Raw genomic sequence first — 16,330 nt, forward strand, 5'->3', positions numbered from 1 at the left:
CAAAATATTTGTAAAAATGATCACTCTTCCGAGCACGTCTTTTTCGGCACAATCGGTGCTATTTGATATTTCTTGTAATATTTCCAGAACTATGGAATAAATATTATTTGTTTTAATTTTGAAAACTTCCAAAAAGTACAAATTGCATTCTATTAATTAATAGAATAGCACTAAATCTATTAATACCATTATATTAAATTCCTTTACGTGAACTTGAAGACCATGATATTGGGCAGACGTATTTCCATCACCATCAAAAGTACGGCCAACTATATTTTTCTCATAAAGGTCACTTTCTTTAAACCATTTTGTAAATAATTTTTAAAGCTATACCTGTTTTCTTTTTTATATTTATAATAGTTAGCAGTATTTCGTACATTTTTGCCTTCACTATCTGTATATCTGATTATTATTGAGCACTGCTCCATTTCACTAATATCTTGTGTACTGTGTTTCTAAACAGGCTGTCTAAAAATGCCAGCTGTTTTACTCCTTTTGCATTACGATTTTGTATTCCCCTACAAATAATTAGCACTATTTTATTAATAACATTTTCACTCAGAAAAGTTACCAATTTACTTCTGCCTCTACTTTCAGGATTGTTAGACTTTCTTATTTGATATTTTTCAGTTATTTTTAATGGGTAACTTTTAAGCCAATTAGCCATATGTCAAACTAACCCTAAAGATTCATTCATTCCTTATTTTGGTGTCGTTTAGAAGCACATCCATTCTTTCCTCTGTAACTTATTCCTTGTTTCGCAATAAAGTAAATTATATCTCTCAGTATTATTAATTAATATTAATGGAATTAATCAAATTTTTCCTACTTCATCTCGTTTTAGGTCTTCTAATTCTTTATTAACGAAATCTTTTATATTATGATTTTTTAGAGGAGGAGACATATTGAGAAATTTTTCGGTATCTCGCCTGTTCAATTCTACCCTGAACGAGACGTTGGTATAGTGTCTGTCAGTTGTAGGTGTTCTATGGAAGGTTTTCTTGTTTCAAGGGACAATGAAATAAATCAGGCGAACAGCAGGTGGTGGAACAAACTTGATTAAAAATTTTTTTCTACCACAATCTGATCCATTCTATGGATCAGATTGTGGTAGAAAATATAAATTGATATTCTGTCTTATTAATTTTATGTTTATTACTTTATTAAGTATTTTTGCATTTCACTTAATTATCAATTACTTTTATTAATATTATTAATTGACATCTTTATTTTACTCAATTGATATTAACATATACTGTGTATGTATATATACATACATACACACGCCAATAGAGCAAATGCAAGATGGGAATATACAGTGGCGCTTTATACGTTCATGGGGCCCAAAGAAAAATGGAATTTGGGGGGCCCCATCTAAAGAAAAATCTCTTAAAGAATATTTGTTATTTCATTTTATTGTGACAACAAAAGAAACAAATTATATGACATAAGAACTAAATATAAAATGTCATCAAAAATTCGTGAACCCATTTTTCAAAAAATAATTTTCAAATTAATCTTCAAGTCAAGTTCATTGACCTTGGCAGATGATAAGTTCAGTTTCCGATAAAAAAAAAACATTAAAAATATCAGTAAAAAACAGGGGATTTCCCCTATTAGCCGCTGTTGTACTTCTTGCGTTGAATTATTTGTTTGAATTATTGGCGTGTAAATGTTGTGTTCTGTTATGTTATCGGCCAACACCTGGCTCTTAGCAGATGGGAATCAGCAATACCTAGTCACCATGTACATCCGCATCCCCGCCACGTGGAGGCGGCCAGGATCTACTATCATTTTGCTGATCCATATCAGGGTAAAACCCCAGCATAGATGAAATTTAGTGAATGAAAGGAAAATTGGATACAGTGGGAGTAGTAATGGATGGTAGGGAAAGGAAAGTATAGAAAAGCGGAGAGTAAAACAGAGAGATCCGCCAAAGAAACGGTAGTTATAGAAGATTAAAGACGTTGAAGGAAGTAGAAAAACCTACATCTTTCAGGAGAAATTTTCATTAAGAAATCCCATTCCGACACCGGAACAGCTGCACTCAAAGATATTCTTCAGCAAGCCACAATCATGGGAAAAATCATCCCACAACCACTTCCAGTCAGGATCAGCAAGTTAAAGTTATTTCCATGGTCCCATCCTCGTGAAGGAATCAAGAAGTTTGATGTACTCAGACCAGAATTAGCAAGGTAATTTCTTCTTCCTGGTCTAACCTTTTGAAGAAATGCAGAAGGAAGTTGATGATCTTCAACAAACCAACGATGATACGGAGTAGAGTTTAGTCCGAGTCCATCAGTCACTGGTCCAACAATGACACATCACTGAGCTCATGTGTCACAAATGTCAAGATTAAACTTGTTATTTAGATAAAAAAATTTTGTCCAGTGGGCTACTCCACCAATAAAATCTTAGGAGAACGGTTAGGAAATTCACATCCCAAGTATTTTTAACTAAATATTTAAGCTAATTACCAGTGAAAAGCAATAATTTACTAGTGAAAAAGAAAAGGCCTATGTTTGTTGTTTGGGAGCATTAGCAACTAAGGCCATATTGCTCCGGGGATATGCGGTGACCATTCCCTGACCTTTCCGCATCCTCCGTATTTGGTGGTTACGAACCCCTGTCTAATCAAGAAGCGTGTGCTACGCACTACCATTCCTGCCCACCTGGCTACGGAGGCGCCTCAAGGCTCCCCTTGATAGCACCAGTTCTACATTACGTGAAATATCACTAAAAGTGGAGACCAAAACTAACTACAACAATAAACTAACAAAAATATAAATGAAAAAATGAAAATAAAATATAGACTGACCATTATGCCCCCCATCTCGACGGAGGACTGCAACGCCAATAATCGTCAGGAAATCACTAAATTTCGAACATTAGGCAAATCCATACATAGACGAACTACACTGATCGATCCATAAATGCAATGGATTTGAATAATGGTAGCCTTTATACAGTGAAAAATTATAACAGAACAGAACCCAGCACTCACATGGCAATAGCATACCATTGACACAGTCACTGTAAAACTAGAATTTATACACAAAAAAAAATTAGGCAATATAGGGCAGTATAAGCACTGCCGTGTTCTGTTCATTTTTATCTTAATTTATTATAAATAGCATGCAGTAGATTATGCATTAATGCAGCCACTGATGCTTGCGATACTAATTTTCATAATTGATTAATTAGACCATTTAGAATTCTTATGTAGTTACTTTGTATTTTCAGGAATTTTTGAAATTAATCAAGTGGAAATGCAATAACAAGTACTTCATGACTATTTTAAATTGATATCATGCATGATTTTTATATACACGAAGTGGCCACTTTATTAGGAGATTAATCAAAGTAGATTGCCCCTTTAGAACTCAGAACTTATATATAGTCTTCATGGCATGGAACAAAGGTTACAAAGCTCACTACAGGAATGTTGGCTCAATTGCATCCCACAAGTATTTCATTCGATGGTCGCGGATCTTTATTCCGAAGAACTCTTTCTACTTCATCCCACGCGTACTCATTTCGATTGTGATCCGGTGACTGGGGAAGCCAAAGCAGTAGTCTAAATTCACTCATGTTCCTGGAATCAGTTCTATATAATGCCACATGATGCATTATCCTGTAGAAAGAATCAATTCGCATATGGATACAATGCAGTCATGAAAGGGTGACCTTTGTTAAACAATTTCCAGATTGTACATGAATGCACTCCCCACATTATTGACACTTTAAAGGATGGGTCCATGGATCTATGATGTTCTGAACATATTCTGGTTCATCAGCATGAACAGCAAGAACCGATATTTGTCAGGCCAGGCAACTTTTTTCCACTCCTCGACTGTCCAGTGCTCGTGCTCCTGAGTCTACTGTACCTTATTTTATTATTTTGCTGACAGAAAAAAAAATTGTTCGGTCGTCGGCTGGAAAGCTACACTGGTTACAAGGCTAGAAATGGAAACTACGAACCAGACAGCAAGCTCGCCAGTGATCCCTCGCTTTTTGGAGGCTCGATGGCCAGTTACACAACACTGCACAAACGCAAGATATATTACACAACACTCCTGAATGGTTATATATGTATATAGCATTAGCATTGGTAGAGGCATACGATGCAAAAAAGCAAGATTATACAGCATCAGCCAAAAAAATCCCACTTCACTTACATATTCGGTTCAAAAGTTTGTACTGTTTTTCCTTGAATTTATTTAAACTATCAACTTTCACAATGACATTAACTCCTCTGACCGTGTGGTCGTCCCAGAGAATAAACAGAAAATTTATTTATATGGCAGTTTGTTCCAGTATTCAACTAACCGCTGGCTAAAGGCAAATTTCCACACGTCTATTCTACAACTCTTTTTCCTCAATTTTAATTTATGCCCCCTCAGGTTTGTAAGCTGAGCAAGAGGATGAATCCCATCAGAATTGAGCCTGCTCAACCCATTCAAGGCCTTATACACCTCAATAAGATCACCTCACAGGTGCCTAGTCTCCAGACACTGCAATTTGCAGAAATTAAACCTTTCTTGGTAAGTGCACCCCTTCGTTTCCCTCACCAGTCTTGTTGCCCCCTCTCTACTTGTTCTAACAACGCTACATACTTCCTAAAATGAAGCCTCAAGACCTGTAAGCAGTACTCAAGGCGTGGCCTGACCATCGTTTTATACAAAGGGATAATCACCTACTTATCCCTACTAGCAAAATTCCTGTATATCATTGACAAAACCTGCTCTCGCAGTCTGTCTATACTGCTCAGAAAACTTCATATCTGATTGCACAATTTCCCCAGGTCTTTTTCATTCTCTACTACCCAGAGTGTAGTACCACACAGTTGGTACGTTTCTGTGGGGTTACTACTATCCATATGCAGTACTTTGCATTTGTTAATTTAAATTCAGTTGCCACCTCTCAGCCCATTTGCTCGACTTTTCTAGATCCTGTTGCAGTAGTGTACTGTTATTACTGTCATTAAGCCTACTATACCTTCATCAATATCATTGGTAACTATACAAAACAACAATGTATCCGACACCGAACCCTGGGCAACTCCACTAATAATGTTATTCCACGAAGAGCAGAGTCCATTGATTACCACTCTGTCTTCCCACCGACAACCATCCTTTTATCCATTGAAGCAACTTACCCTTAATACCATAATGCTCGAATTTGTACAGCAGCCTTCCATGTGCAACAGCATTAAAAGCTTTCCTGAAATCCAAGTATATGATATCAAAATTATTTTTTGTATCCAGTTCCTTTGTGACCACATCGTAGTATCCAATCAAATTGGTCATACAAGACTTATCGTTAACAAACCCATTCTGTTTCAAAATTATAACTGCAGTCTTTTTTAGATGATCCTGCAATGTATCTTTAACCAGTGACTCCATTATCCTCTCCGGAACGGAACTTAAACTAACAAGTTCGTAATTACCTCAAAAATAAATTTATTTACTATATTCCTAAAGTATAGTAAATAAATTTGATATGGTGTACATGGAAGTATACATGCACCTGCTCTTACTCTTAGTTACCCTAACACAGGCCATATATTTGTTTGTTCCATGATGACTCCTAACAGTCCCGGAATTCCCCAACACCTTGATCGCCACGCTGCTGCGCATTCCAATATATATCTAACATGGTAATAATAATAATGTTGTTACTGGAGGAGCCTTCGATTTATAAAAAGAAAAATAGGTGTACCTAATAAAGTTGCCACTAAGTATATTATGTAAGTATTAAAATATAATTAATATAAATGCTTCTCTCAACAGGTTTAATTTCCCAGAACGGCAGAGAATGGTTAGAACAGCGAAGATTTGCACTGCATATGATGCGTAACTTAGGCTTTGGCAAAGGTCAAATGGAAGAGCGCATAAAAGTAATTTTTTGTCGTATTTTATTTTAAAGTAGAGATTTATGTGTTTGTTTAGCTGGTGTTACAAATGTCTAGTTATATCAAAAGTTTAGATACAACTAATTGGACGTATTCAGAAACACAACTTATACAAAAGGCTGAACTGTTTTTAGATTGTCAGAAGGTAAACTAGGGCACATGTATCTTTCATCTATCAATTGAGAAGGGGCCAAGATCACTTTGTTAACTTTAAAGATAAAACTGAAGAATTGTAAGTTGAAAAATCTCGATCAACTCGGAGTGTAAATTGCTAAACAAGATGTAAAAGAGTTTTCCAATTATTATAGTTATTGTAAGTAACGTCACTAAATGCACTGCCCAACAAAATTAACAGAACAAGTAGAAAAGCGTTGTAACTTTTGCAGCTTGCCAAGAAGCGGGACAGATTTTTGTATGGTGATGTACCATGGAATAACGAGGAAATTAGGAGACAGCAAGAAAGTTCAGACAGGTATAAGGGACATTTATAGAAGTTTTATAAGAATTACCAAAAATGATCACATGACAGAAGTCAATAATGACGCTCGAAAATATGGTCATGTGACGTCAGTAATGCGTATGACCCACCTTCAACGGCTACACAGGACTGACAGAAGTGAAACATTCTTAATATAAGGGTGTCTATAAGATTCTGTGCAAAAAATCCTATTCTTCCACAAGCTCAGATCTTAGCTCACTAAATGACCCAACTGTTACCTGTCGGCGCGTAATGCGATGCCCAAGGGCATCCCACACATGTTTGATCGGATTTAAGTCTGCTGATCGAGCTGGCCACGGCAGTCGTTGTATATCTTCAGTTTAAAGATATTCCTTTACTATTTGAGCTCTCTGTGCAGTGGCGTTGTTGTACGTGAAAAGAAAACCTCAGGCCAACCGTACCAGAAAAAGTCGCACATAGGTTTCGAGGATCTGTTCTCGATCCCTCTGCGCAGTTACGATACCCCCATCAAAAACATAAAGAGAAATGCTGGCCGTTGATCATTATTCCGACCCACAGCTGGCCGCTGATCATTATTCCGACCACTCGCGGTGTCACGAGTCCGGGGTGCCTAAATAAACAAATAACCTGAGGCAGGAACACTTACCGATGAACTTCACGGATTTTGAGGAGTCGTCCTCGCTCTACTTTTTAAACTTCAGCTTCACTAGTTTCTAGGGAAAACCGTCGAGAATTTCTAGGTGTTGCGAACTTTGAGGACTCGTGTCCACCGGGGAATGGGCGACCGCGAAATGGGTATTGGGGGGGGTGAGACGTTCACTTATTGGTCTACCTTCACGACCTGGCTTCTTCTCTCCCTTCAGCTCCGCGCCTTTCCTTTTTACATAACCTCACAAACATAAAGAAGTTTCGGGTTGGACACTAAATTCCTGGGGCGACCCTGTCGTCCAATAAGGATTATGGCCTAGAGACAATGTCAACAGCCCTCTGGTGGGACACTTCCAGGTCTTACTGCACGCACCTACACACATGCTGGGCATCCGCTTCCATCCTGGCCCCGGGTGCCAAGCGTTCCGTGGCCAAGCGATTTCCAGTGCATTTCTAAAAGCGATTTCTGCAAAGAGCATTTGAGAAAACAGATTCTATTTTTTGTTTCAAAAACCGTTTTCTTGATTTTATTTGTATATCAGAGTAGCACTTTCGCTCTACGAGAAGTAGGGAAAGGCCCAGAAAGGGAATCCGCCTTTCTGTTTCTTTTTTTTCTATAAATACTAATTACTAACTCAGCCGCTTGGTCACTCATGGCACTGCTCCTGCCTCCCCGTGGCGGGGCCGGTAACCTAGGTGGAAAAGATAAACCCCCAGGGCCAAAAGGAGCCATCATGGATTCTACAACTTTTCCACCCTTAGAGCCTTCAAGCTCAAGGCAAGAATACTGTCATGAAGACAAGGAAAATAGTCACCTCAAAGGCTTCAAACAGAAGCATTTTTCAGACATTCCTAATTTTTTGGTGATACACTCTCTGTCTACTCAGCCTGTGGGTGAGTTATCTCCATTCATGATTCAATGACATCTAGAATCTATTGCAGGATCACTAAAAAATGGTAAAGCGACTACAATCCGGAGATCTGATTGAAACAGCCGCCACCAAACATTCGGAGTGGCTATTAAAGACAACGACATTTGGTGGGTTGCCAGTATCTGTTACTCCCCACAATACCTTAAATTCATCAAAAGGCGTCATCACAAAATGGGACTTAATTACAGTGTCTGAGGAGGAATTAGTACAAGAAATTAGCAATCAAAAGGTAATCAGTGTTAAAAGAATGACAAAAAAATGGAAATCTCGGTCCAACTCGTTCCATCATTTTAACTTTTAGTACTCCTGATTTGCCATCCTCAGTAAAAGCTGGATATTTAAAATGCCGAATTCGTCCATACAACCCGAATCCTCTTCGCTGTTTTAAATGCCAGAAATATGGCCATTCACAGCAGGCATGCAGACGTGACGCCATCTGTCCTATTTGTGGAGCAAAAGATCATACACACGCAGATTGTCCAGCCGCAATTCCCATTTGCCCCAACTGCAAAGGCAATCACCCTGCCTTTTCTAAATCATGTGAAATGTGGAAAACAGGTAGGAAAATCCAAAAATACAAAGAACATAAAGTCACATATTCTGAGGCACGCAGACAAATAATGTTGACCATGCCAAGTCCATCTTATGCCTCTTGAACCCGAAGTTTTCATACAGCTGCAATTCAAACAGATGTGTCAATACCGCCCAACGTCTCGCTAGTTAATTGGGTTAAAGCAACCTTATCAACCACTGGAAAAGAAAATTCTAAAACTAAAACCAGCAATGCCACCAACACCCAAATTAGTATCCCAACTGATACTGTGACAGTCTCAAATGACGCAGAAAAATTAACCTAATAAAGACTGCAAGGAAACTGATCCACCAACCAACACTATGGAAGTGGATATACACCAAAATTATGAAGAACCTATCCTAGAACTCCATGCCAATGACACTATGGATAGTGGACGCCCCTTATTCCCAAAAAAAAGAAAAAAACAGAAAAAATGCCCTACATACAAAAAACTGTCGGATGAATCATCCTCAGCCAAACCAAAATAATGCCTAACATCATACAGTGGAATTGTAGAGGACTAAGCAGCCATTCTGGTGACTTAAGGGATTTAATCTGTTTAATCCCATAGGTATACCTACAGGAATCATTCTTGTCACCCCAAGTTTCGCCGAAATTCTCAAATTTTATGATATACAGACGAGACAGAAGTCCAGAGTCCCCTGCCCGTGGAGGAGTAGCCATTCTTGTACATTCTAACATACCATCCAGACCGATCCAATTAAGAACCACCCTAGAAGCTGTGGCAGCTCGGATTGCAGTTGGTATTTCAGTTACCATTGTTTCGATTTATATTCCACCGAGTTGGTGGAATATAAACTTGACAACCTCATTACACAACTTCCAACTCCAATTTGTCTTTTCGGTGACTTTAATGGACACCATCCATTGTGGGGATCAGCTACAATAGACAGAAGAGGCAAGTTAATTGAGGAATTTATAAATAATAATAATGACTAAATATATTAAACTGTAGATCTCCTACCTACAGGATCTACTTCTCAAATTGACTTGTCAGTTTGCTCACATTCCATCTTTCCAATCATGACATGGTCTGTATTAACCGATCCTTTTAACAGTGATCACTTTCCGATCATTTGCTCCTTACAAACAGGAGTAACACCAAATCCTGATCAACGATCGTCTTGGAAGTTTAAAAAGGCGAACTGGGATGGCTATTCTACTCAAATACTTCTAGACAGACTTTACGTTGAAAAAGTACCTATTGATGATGTAAATACTTGCATCACCAATCAGATAATTACTGCAGCAAATACCTACATTCCAAAATCCGGGACATATCGCAATCACCGAAATCACTGGTGGAATGCAGATTGCTTCACTGCCAAACAGAGAAAAAAACCGAGCTTGGAATAATTTCCGTAAGAATCCCACCACTAATAACCTCATTGCTTATAAAAGGCTTAAAGCAAAAGCAAGGCAAATTAGACGGAAAGCGAAACGAGACTCATGGATCGCATTTGCCTCAACAATCACAAAAGACACCGACACACGCCTCATCTGGAAAAGAATACAGGCACTAAATGGAAAATTCGCTCGTATGCCCTCTCCAATACTTCATTGGAAAGTGAAAAACCTATCTACAGCTGAAGAAGTTGCTAATGCACTTGCTGAATAATTTGCTACAATCTCTGTTTCTGCCTCCTATGGATCCACATTTCAGAACATCAAAGCTAGCGCAGAACGATATAAAATCAACTTTTTCATGCACCGCTCTTTCCCGTACAACCAACCCTTTACATTCATAGAACTTCAAGAATCGCTAAACAGATCTTCAAACAGTGCTGCAGGCCCAGATGGAGTTCATTACGTTATGCTGAAGCGTTTAATTCATTACGTTTAATTGAAGAAGATTTGAGTACCATGTTAATCTTTTATAATCGGATATTCTCCGAAAATGCCTATCCTTTTTCCTGGCGTCATTCCTTCATTATTGCCTTACCAAAACCAGGAAAAGATCATTCCTGTGTTGAAAACTATAGGCCAATATCTCTTACGAGCTGCCTGGGTAAAATTTTCGAAAGGATGGTTCACACTAGGCTTACTTACATCCTGGAGTCACAAAATCTCCTTCCAGATCATCAGTATGGCTTTCGGAAGAATAGATCAACGCTGGACGTGCTTATCAAAGCCGAATCTCATATCCGCAATGCCTTTGTCATGAAACAACATCTAGTCATGGTCAACCTAGATCTTGAAAAGGCATTTGACACTACATGGCGTCATGGGATTATTTTGGACCTTTACCACTTGGGGTTTAAGGGCCATTTGCCGAAAATAATTCAAAATTTTCTGCAATTGCGTTCTTTTCAGGTCCGATATAAAAATATACTCTCTGCATCTCACGTTCAGGAAGGAGTCCCGCAGGGATCGATACTTAATGACCTTACAATTTCTTGTCAATCTCAAAGTATAAACACCATCGAACGGCAGCTCCAACTTGCCATTACCAAAATACAATCGTGGACTTCACGGAATGGCTACAGACTATCAGAAAAGAAATGCACTCTCACCCACTTTTGCAAGATACGAGCTCTCCATCCCGATCCGGAACTACAAATAAACAATATTCCAATCCCGCTTGTAAGTACAGTTAAATTTCTTGGAGTGATATTAGATAGCAAGCTGAACTTCCAAGCTCTCATTTAAGAAATACATGTCTAAAGCATCTGAATATACTGCGATCAGTCTCGGCTATGTCATGGGGCGCTGATCGGTATACTCTACTGCATCTTTATAGAACTTTAATCCGTTCACGGCTAGATTATTGTTGTCCGGTCTATGACTTTACCAGGAGCACTACTTTACAACGTCTAAATATTGTCCAGCACAGTGCTCTCAGGACTGCGTTGGGCGCTTTTAGGACTTCTCCAATCCAGAGTCTTTATATCGAAGCACATGATCCTCCATTACATCTTCGTAGGAAATCATTACTGCGCCACTACGCTGCTAAGATCCAGAGTCTTCCATCTCACCCCAGTTGGGAGTATCTTTATAATACTCGGTGGGATTTGTTATATGACAGCAAGCCAAATGAAAACAGACCTGCTTCACTCAGGATTAAAGAGCTTTCTCAGAGTTGGAATATCAATTTAAGGGATATTATTCAGGACACAACTGCACCTGTTCCACCTTGGAGATACGTTTCTTCCTCCCATGATACACATTTTCTGGAGTGGGGAGAGAATACTGTACCTTCCTTTAATATCAGGCAGTTGCACTTAGCTCACACTACTCTGAGCTCCCATGCCTGTAAAGTCTATACTGACGGATCCAAAACAGCCAGTACGGTTGGGGCTGCTGCAGGTTTTCCTTCTCTAACGGTTACTGCCTCACTACCATTAGTCTGCAGCATCTTCACAGCCGAATTATATGCCATCAAATTAGCACTTAGTAAAATTATTGAACTTTCCATCTCACCTGCCATAATTTACACTGACTCGCTCAGTGCTGTTTCTGCAATAAGGAAGAATTTTTCATCTTCTCATCCTACCTTGAAACACATTCATTCTTAGCTATTTTCCTGCAGTGTGCCCAATCAATCAATCAGTTTTTGCTGGATCCCTGGCCATTCTGGTATTCCGGGAAATGAAAGTGGGGACCTCGCAGCAAAAAATCCTCAGCCAGCTGTCGCAGAACATCCTCAGGTTCCTTACACTAATTATAAGCCCGTTATTAGCAAAGCAAGTTACGACAACTGGTCACAGATCTGGAAAAGTAATACCAACAATGAACTTTACCAGATAAAGCAAGAACCAAAGCTGTGGCTCTCAGGCTTTCGACAAAACAGACGAGAGGAAGTAGTACTGGCAGGACTCAGAATTGGACACACTCATCATACCCATCTGTTCCTGCTACTGGGAGAAGATCCACCCCAGTGTTCATCCTGTGACAGTCAACTTACTCTTAGGCATTTCCTCTTTGATTGTCCTTTATATTCAACCATACGGTCAAATACTTTTCAGTCAGTCTCTAGGTTGAACCTCTCACATGATTTAACTCATATCCTGGGAAATGAAGCAAACATAAAAGAACTTATAATCTATTTAAAATGTATTGGCCTTTACAGGAGTATTTAATTTAACATCTACAGCGGTATATTTGGACTAAATAAACTATGAGCAGACACAATTTGGCCTCGGTAGTCCTTGTGTCGTAAAGCCAAATAACAACAAGCTTCCATCCTGTTGGCTTGCAGGTCAGTTATTGCTGCATCCTTGTGTAAATGATATGCCCACAAACTCCATTTCCTCTCTCGCTTATAACTGCAGCATTCACCATCTGCTACTGCTGATAACATTATTTCCGACATGAACAGCGATGTGGGCGAGACCGGCCACTTAACTTTCTTTTAATATTCTTCTTTTCGAATTCAATTAGTGTATTTAACTAATATAGACTTGCCTTTACTTCTGTGGCAAAGTTTTTCCTGTCTAATTAGATTCCTGAATAAAACAGTTAACGCATAATGCCTTTAAACTTTATTGTAAATCAAATTCCCAACTAATAAAATATTAATAAGATCCCTTTTGAGAGTTCTGCCCGTACGTTCCCCGCTTTGTCAAACCGATCTCCATTCTTAATGTGATTCCCTGATGTCTAAACAACATTCAGTTATGTTATAGACTTGGCAACGACCAGGAATTACTGGGCGTCTCCTGGACTCTAATGCTAAGGGACGTATAGACTTGTGGCGGTAATAATGATAAACCGGATTTAATGTTTCTGACATCTTGTCTGAGGGGCAACAATTTCCTTCCGTAGAAGGACACACAAAACTAGCACTTGGAAAATGTTTGGTCACACAGGATCGGTTTATCTTCAACAGACTGGGAATATGTTTTTAATGTGAATAGATAGTTGCACTTGCGAATACAGTTGCCGTAGTAACTACATATTAGAACGAAAGAGATTGGGGGGAGGGGTGACTGGTTGCCTTGGCAACATTCCTCCATTCACCAATTGTGAAGACCAAGGATTGGTCGAGAACACTCTCCCTCCCTAGAGTAGAATCAAATGTATGCTGATATACTTTACAATTTATTTATTATCATTGTTTTATTTATTTATTTATTATCATTGTTTTATTTATTTATTTTTCCTTTTTGTTTTAAGTTAATTTCCGCAGATATATCTCTAATTTATAATAAATTTACATTGATCATTGAGCCAATTTCTTTACCGAAACTACATCCTAATTTATCAAAACAAAATTTAACAATAGATCACAAGAGTTGGTAAGGAAATCTTCATTGTGGTGTCACAAACATTTCTGGAACAGTTCGTTTGCACTTCAGGAAGGTGGAAGTAAGTCTAATTTGGAAAGTCCAACAACAGCTTTCAGTGAAATTCTTGTAAGAAACACAAATAACCTTATAAACCGGTCCACTTCTGAAACGACAGCGTCCCTGTGGGGAGTAAGTCCTTATTTTAACAAAGTTCTAGACTATCTGAAGAAGAGCGAAATCGGATGATGGCGTGTCTAAATCCTTGGGGTTCACTTGGATCTAGATTTTTCTTCTTTAGATTGGAACTTCAATTAAGACAAGTCATAACACAATGAGAAAACATAGGCCCACCCTGATGGTGGCATATCTCTCTTGTCGTCACTCATTGCCCATTTACATGAAAGAAAAAGAACAAAACGTAATATCAGTACTACAAATCAGCTTATATTATGATATATTAAGTCATTTTACAATTGACTTGCATCTCCAAGATGACTGCTAGTATCCATTTAATATGCCCAACTATATCAACGCTATATCCTTTGAGTTAACATTATACCTTAGATAGTTACATACACTACATTAAATAGTTAAACACAGTACACTAACCATCAAATGATAAAATTAAATGTTAAATGGTCAAATTAACTTAACTTCAAAATACATTTCTGGATGGCTGTTTGTTTGATAGATCCGAGACATTTCAAATGGAACCACATATAAGATTTGAACAACCTTCATCTCAATTTCAAGAAGTTAAAACTAAAGTATGAAGTTTAAATCATTACATTTAAGTATGCATTGAGGATATTACTCCCCATATTTCAACAACCTTTACATCTAAATAAGATTTAATCACAGACTTCCTCATGGTGTGAATGTCATATTTTTGAAGAAAGAATAGTGTATGCTTAATATCAGATATCTAATGACGTCTTATACGTGTACCAATTAAGTTAACATTGTGCCTTTAAACTTTTAACATAGTTTACATACCAATAGATTACCGAAACAATAATTGGAATACAGTGTTGTAATTATACAACCTTTGGAGCTTACCTTTCCAAGAAGGTTTTTTTTTATTTAACTTTACTTCGTTCTCTTCCTGCAAGTTGCGTATTTCCAGTAAGGGTTGATTGGTCTCATGGAGTGTTACATTATTCCGATACCGGAAATAGTTCATTATGCTGGGGTTCGCTTTAGCATGACAGAAAATTTTTAGGTCATCCCCAATCAATTTGGGCTTTTCATGAGTTGCAAAGTGATTCTAGGCTTGTATTTGACATTAATGGCAACCTAGGCATAACGAATTTCAGTCAGCGCCGGGTGCTCTGTGACGCAGGTAATGGTTTTCTGGTCCCAAGAATCGTTGATCGATTTTAGGCTCCATGTCACATCTACAATCGTCTTCTTGTCTACAGAGTCTACTCGTTCCTTTAACGTGACATCTGACGTCACTATTTGTTGACTCCAATCTCTCCAGAATACACTTGGGGATGGCTTACCTGAGATCACACGACAAGTCAGTATTAATTCTTGTCCTTCTGTCAGGTCAGGTTAAACTGAGCATCTTCCACAATAAAGGGTGGATCTGAGGGTATTAATACTGTCAAAAAAGCTCTTGATGAAACTCTTACACTCCCATCAAGGAGGGTTAATTCACAGTGAAAACTCTCTTCGTCCTCCAATTCGACAGGCTTGATTTGCAGATTGTATGTTCTCGCCACCGTTGAACCAACAAGACCATATCTGGTCCAGATTCCAACATGGTATTCATCTTCTAGGGACCTACCATTTCTAAACCACTCAAAGTTTTTCACCGGGGTTGTGCTGCTACATGGTAAGATCACTGATTGTCCCAAAATAGCCGTCCGATTGATCGGCTGCATGAGAAAAAACATCATCGATGATCACAGCTTGGATATAGACCGGAAAAGCCCCGAGGATTACAATCATTACGCCACTAATCTCTACCGCGTCCTCTTGAAAGCCTTAGGTCTATACCTAAAATAAGACATACCTTCCTTTCAGATATTTTATTTTATCTAGTTTTCTGCTAGTTTTTTTTTTATTTTTTAACAGCAATAAAACTATCCAAATTTTTATTTCCGCAACGAAGAAAATGACTTATTTGTATTTCCAACAGCGAATAAAAGGATTTATTATTTATCTATGTATTATTAGATATATATACACACCCGTATTTCCCCATGTATAAGACGCACCTTAATTTTGGGGCCCGAAATTATTTGAAAACAAATGTGTTACATAAAGTTATTGAACTCAAGTTTTATTCATCATAAAATTCATACAACTCCTCATAACTTGAATTCAGCACTGTACGAAAATCTTTTCTGAGCTATTTCTGGGCAGAACGTGGCAAAACGTAACCTAATATACCAGTAACAAGTGCGAAACAATGAGCGCAAAGACAACAAGCGCGAAAAAGCGGGAAATGAAAGTAAAAAATCTAAAACACTGTATAAGACGCACCCAGTTTTTTTACCCCAAATTTTTTGAAAAAATTTGCGTCTTATACATGGGGAAATACGG

The 16,330-nt window shown here is 38.2% G+C and overlaps 1 protein-coding gene across 1 annotated transcript in view; it reads left to right on the forward strand.

Annotated features, from left to right (window-relative positions):
- Positions 1-16,330, forward strand: part of LOC150088497 (cytochrome P450 2C6-like) — an 87,757-nt gene that overhangs the window by 8,154 nt on the left and 63,273 nt on the right. The window contains exon 4 of the mRNA XM_090370192.1: positions 5,793-5,899. Coding sequence (XP_090226318.1) covers positions 5,793-5,899 — 107 coding nt within the window. The remainder of the gene's footprint in view (positions 1-5,792; positions 5,900-16,330) is intronic.

The sequence above is a fragment of the Mastigoproctus giganteus genome, chromosome 3 (genome assembly GCF_048544385.1).
Source record: "Mastigoproctus giganteus isolate SK-2022 chromosome 3, ASM4854438v1, whole genome shotgun sequence".
NCBI lineage: Eukaryota > Metazoa > Arthropoda > Arachnida > Uropygi > Thelyphonidae > Mastigoproctus > Mastigoproctus giganteus.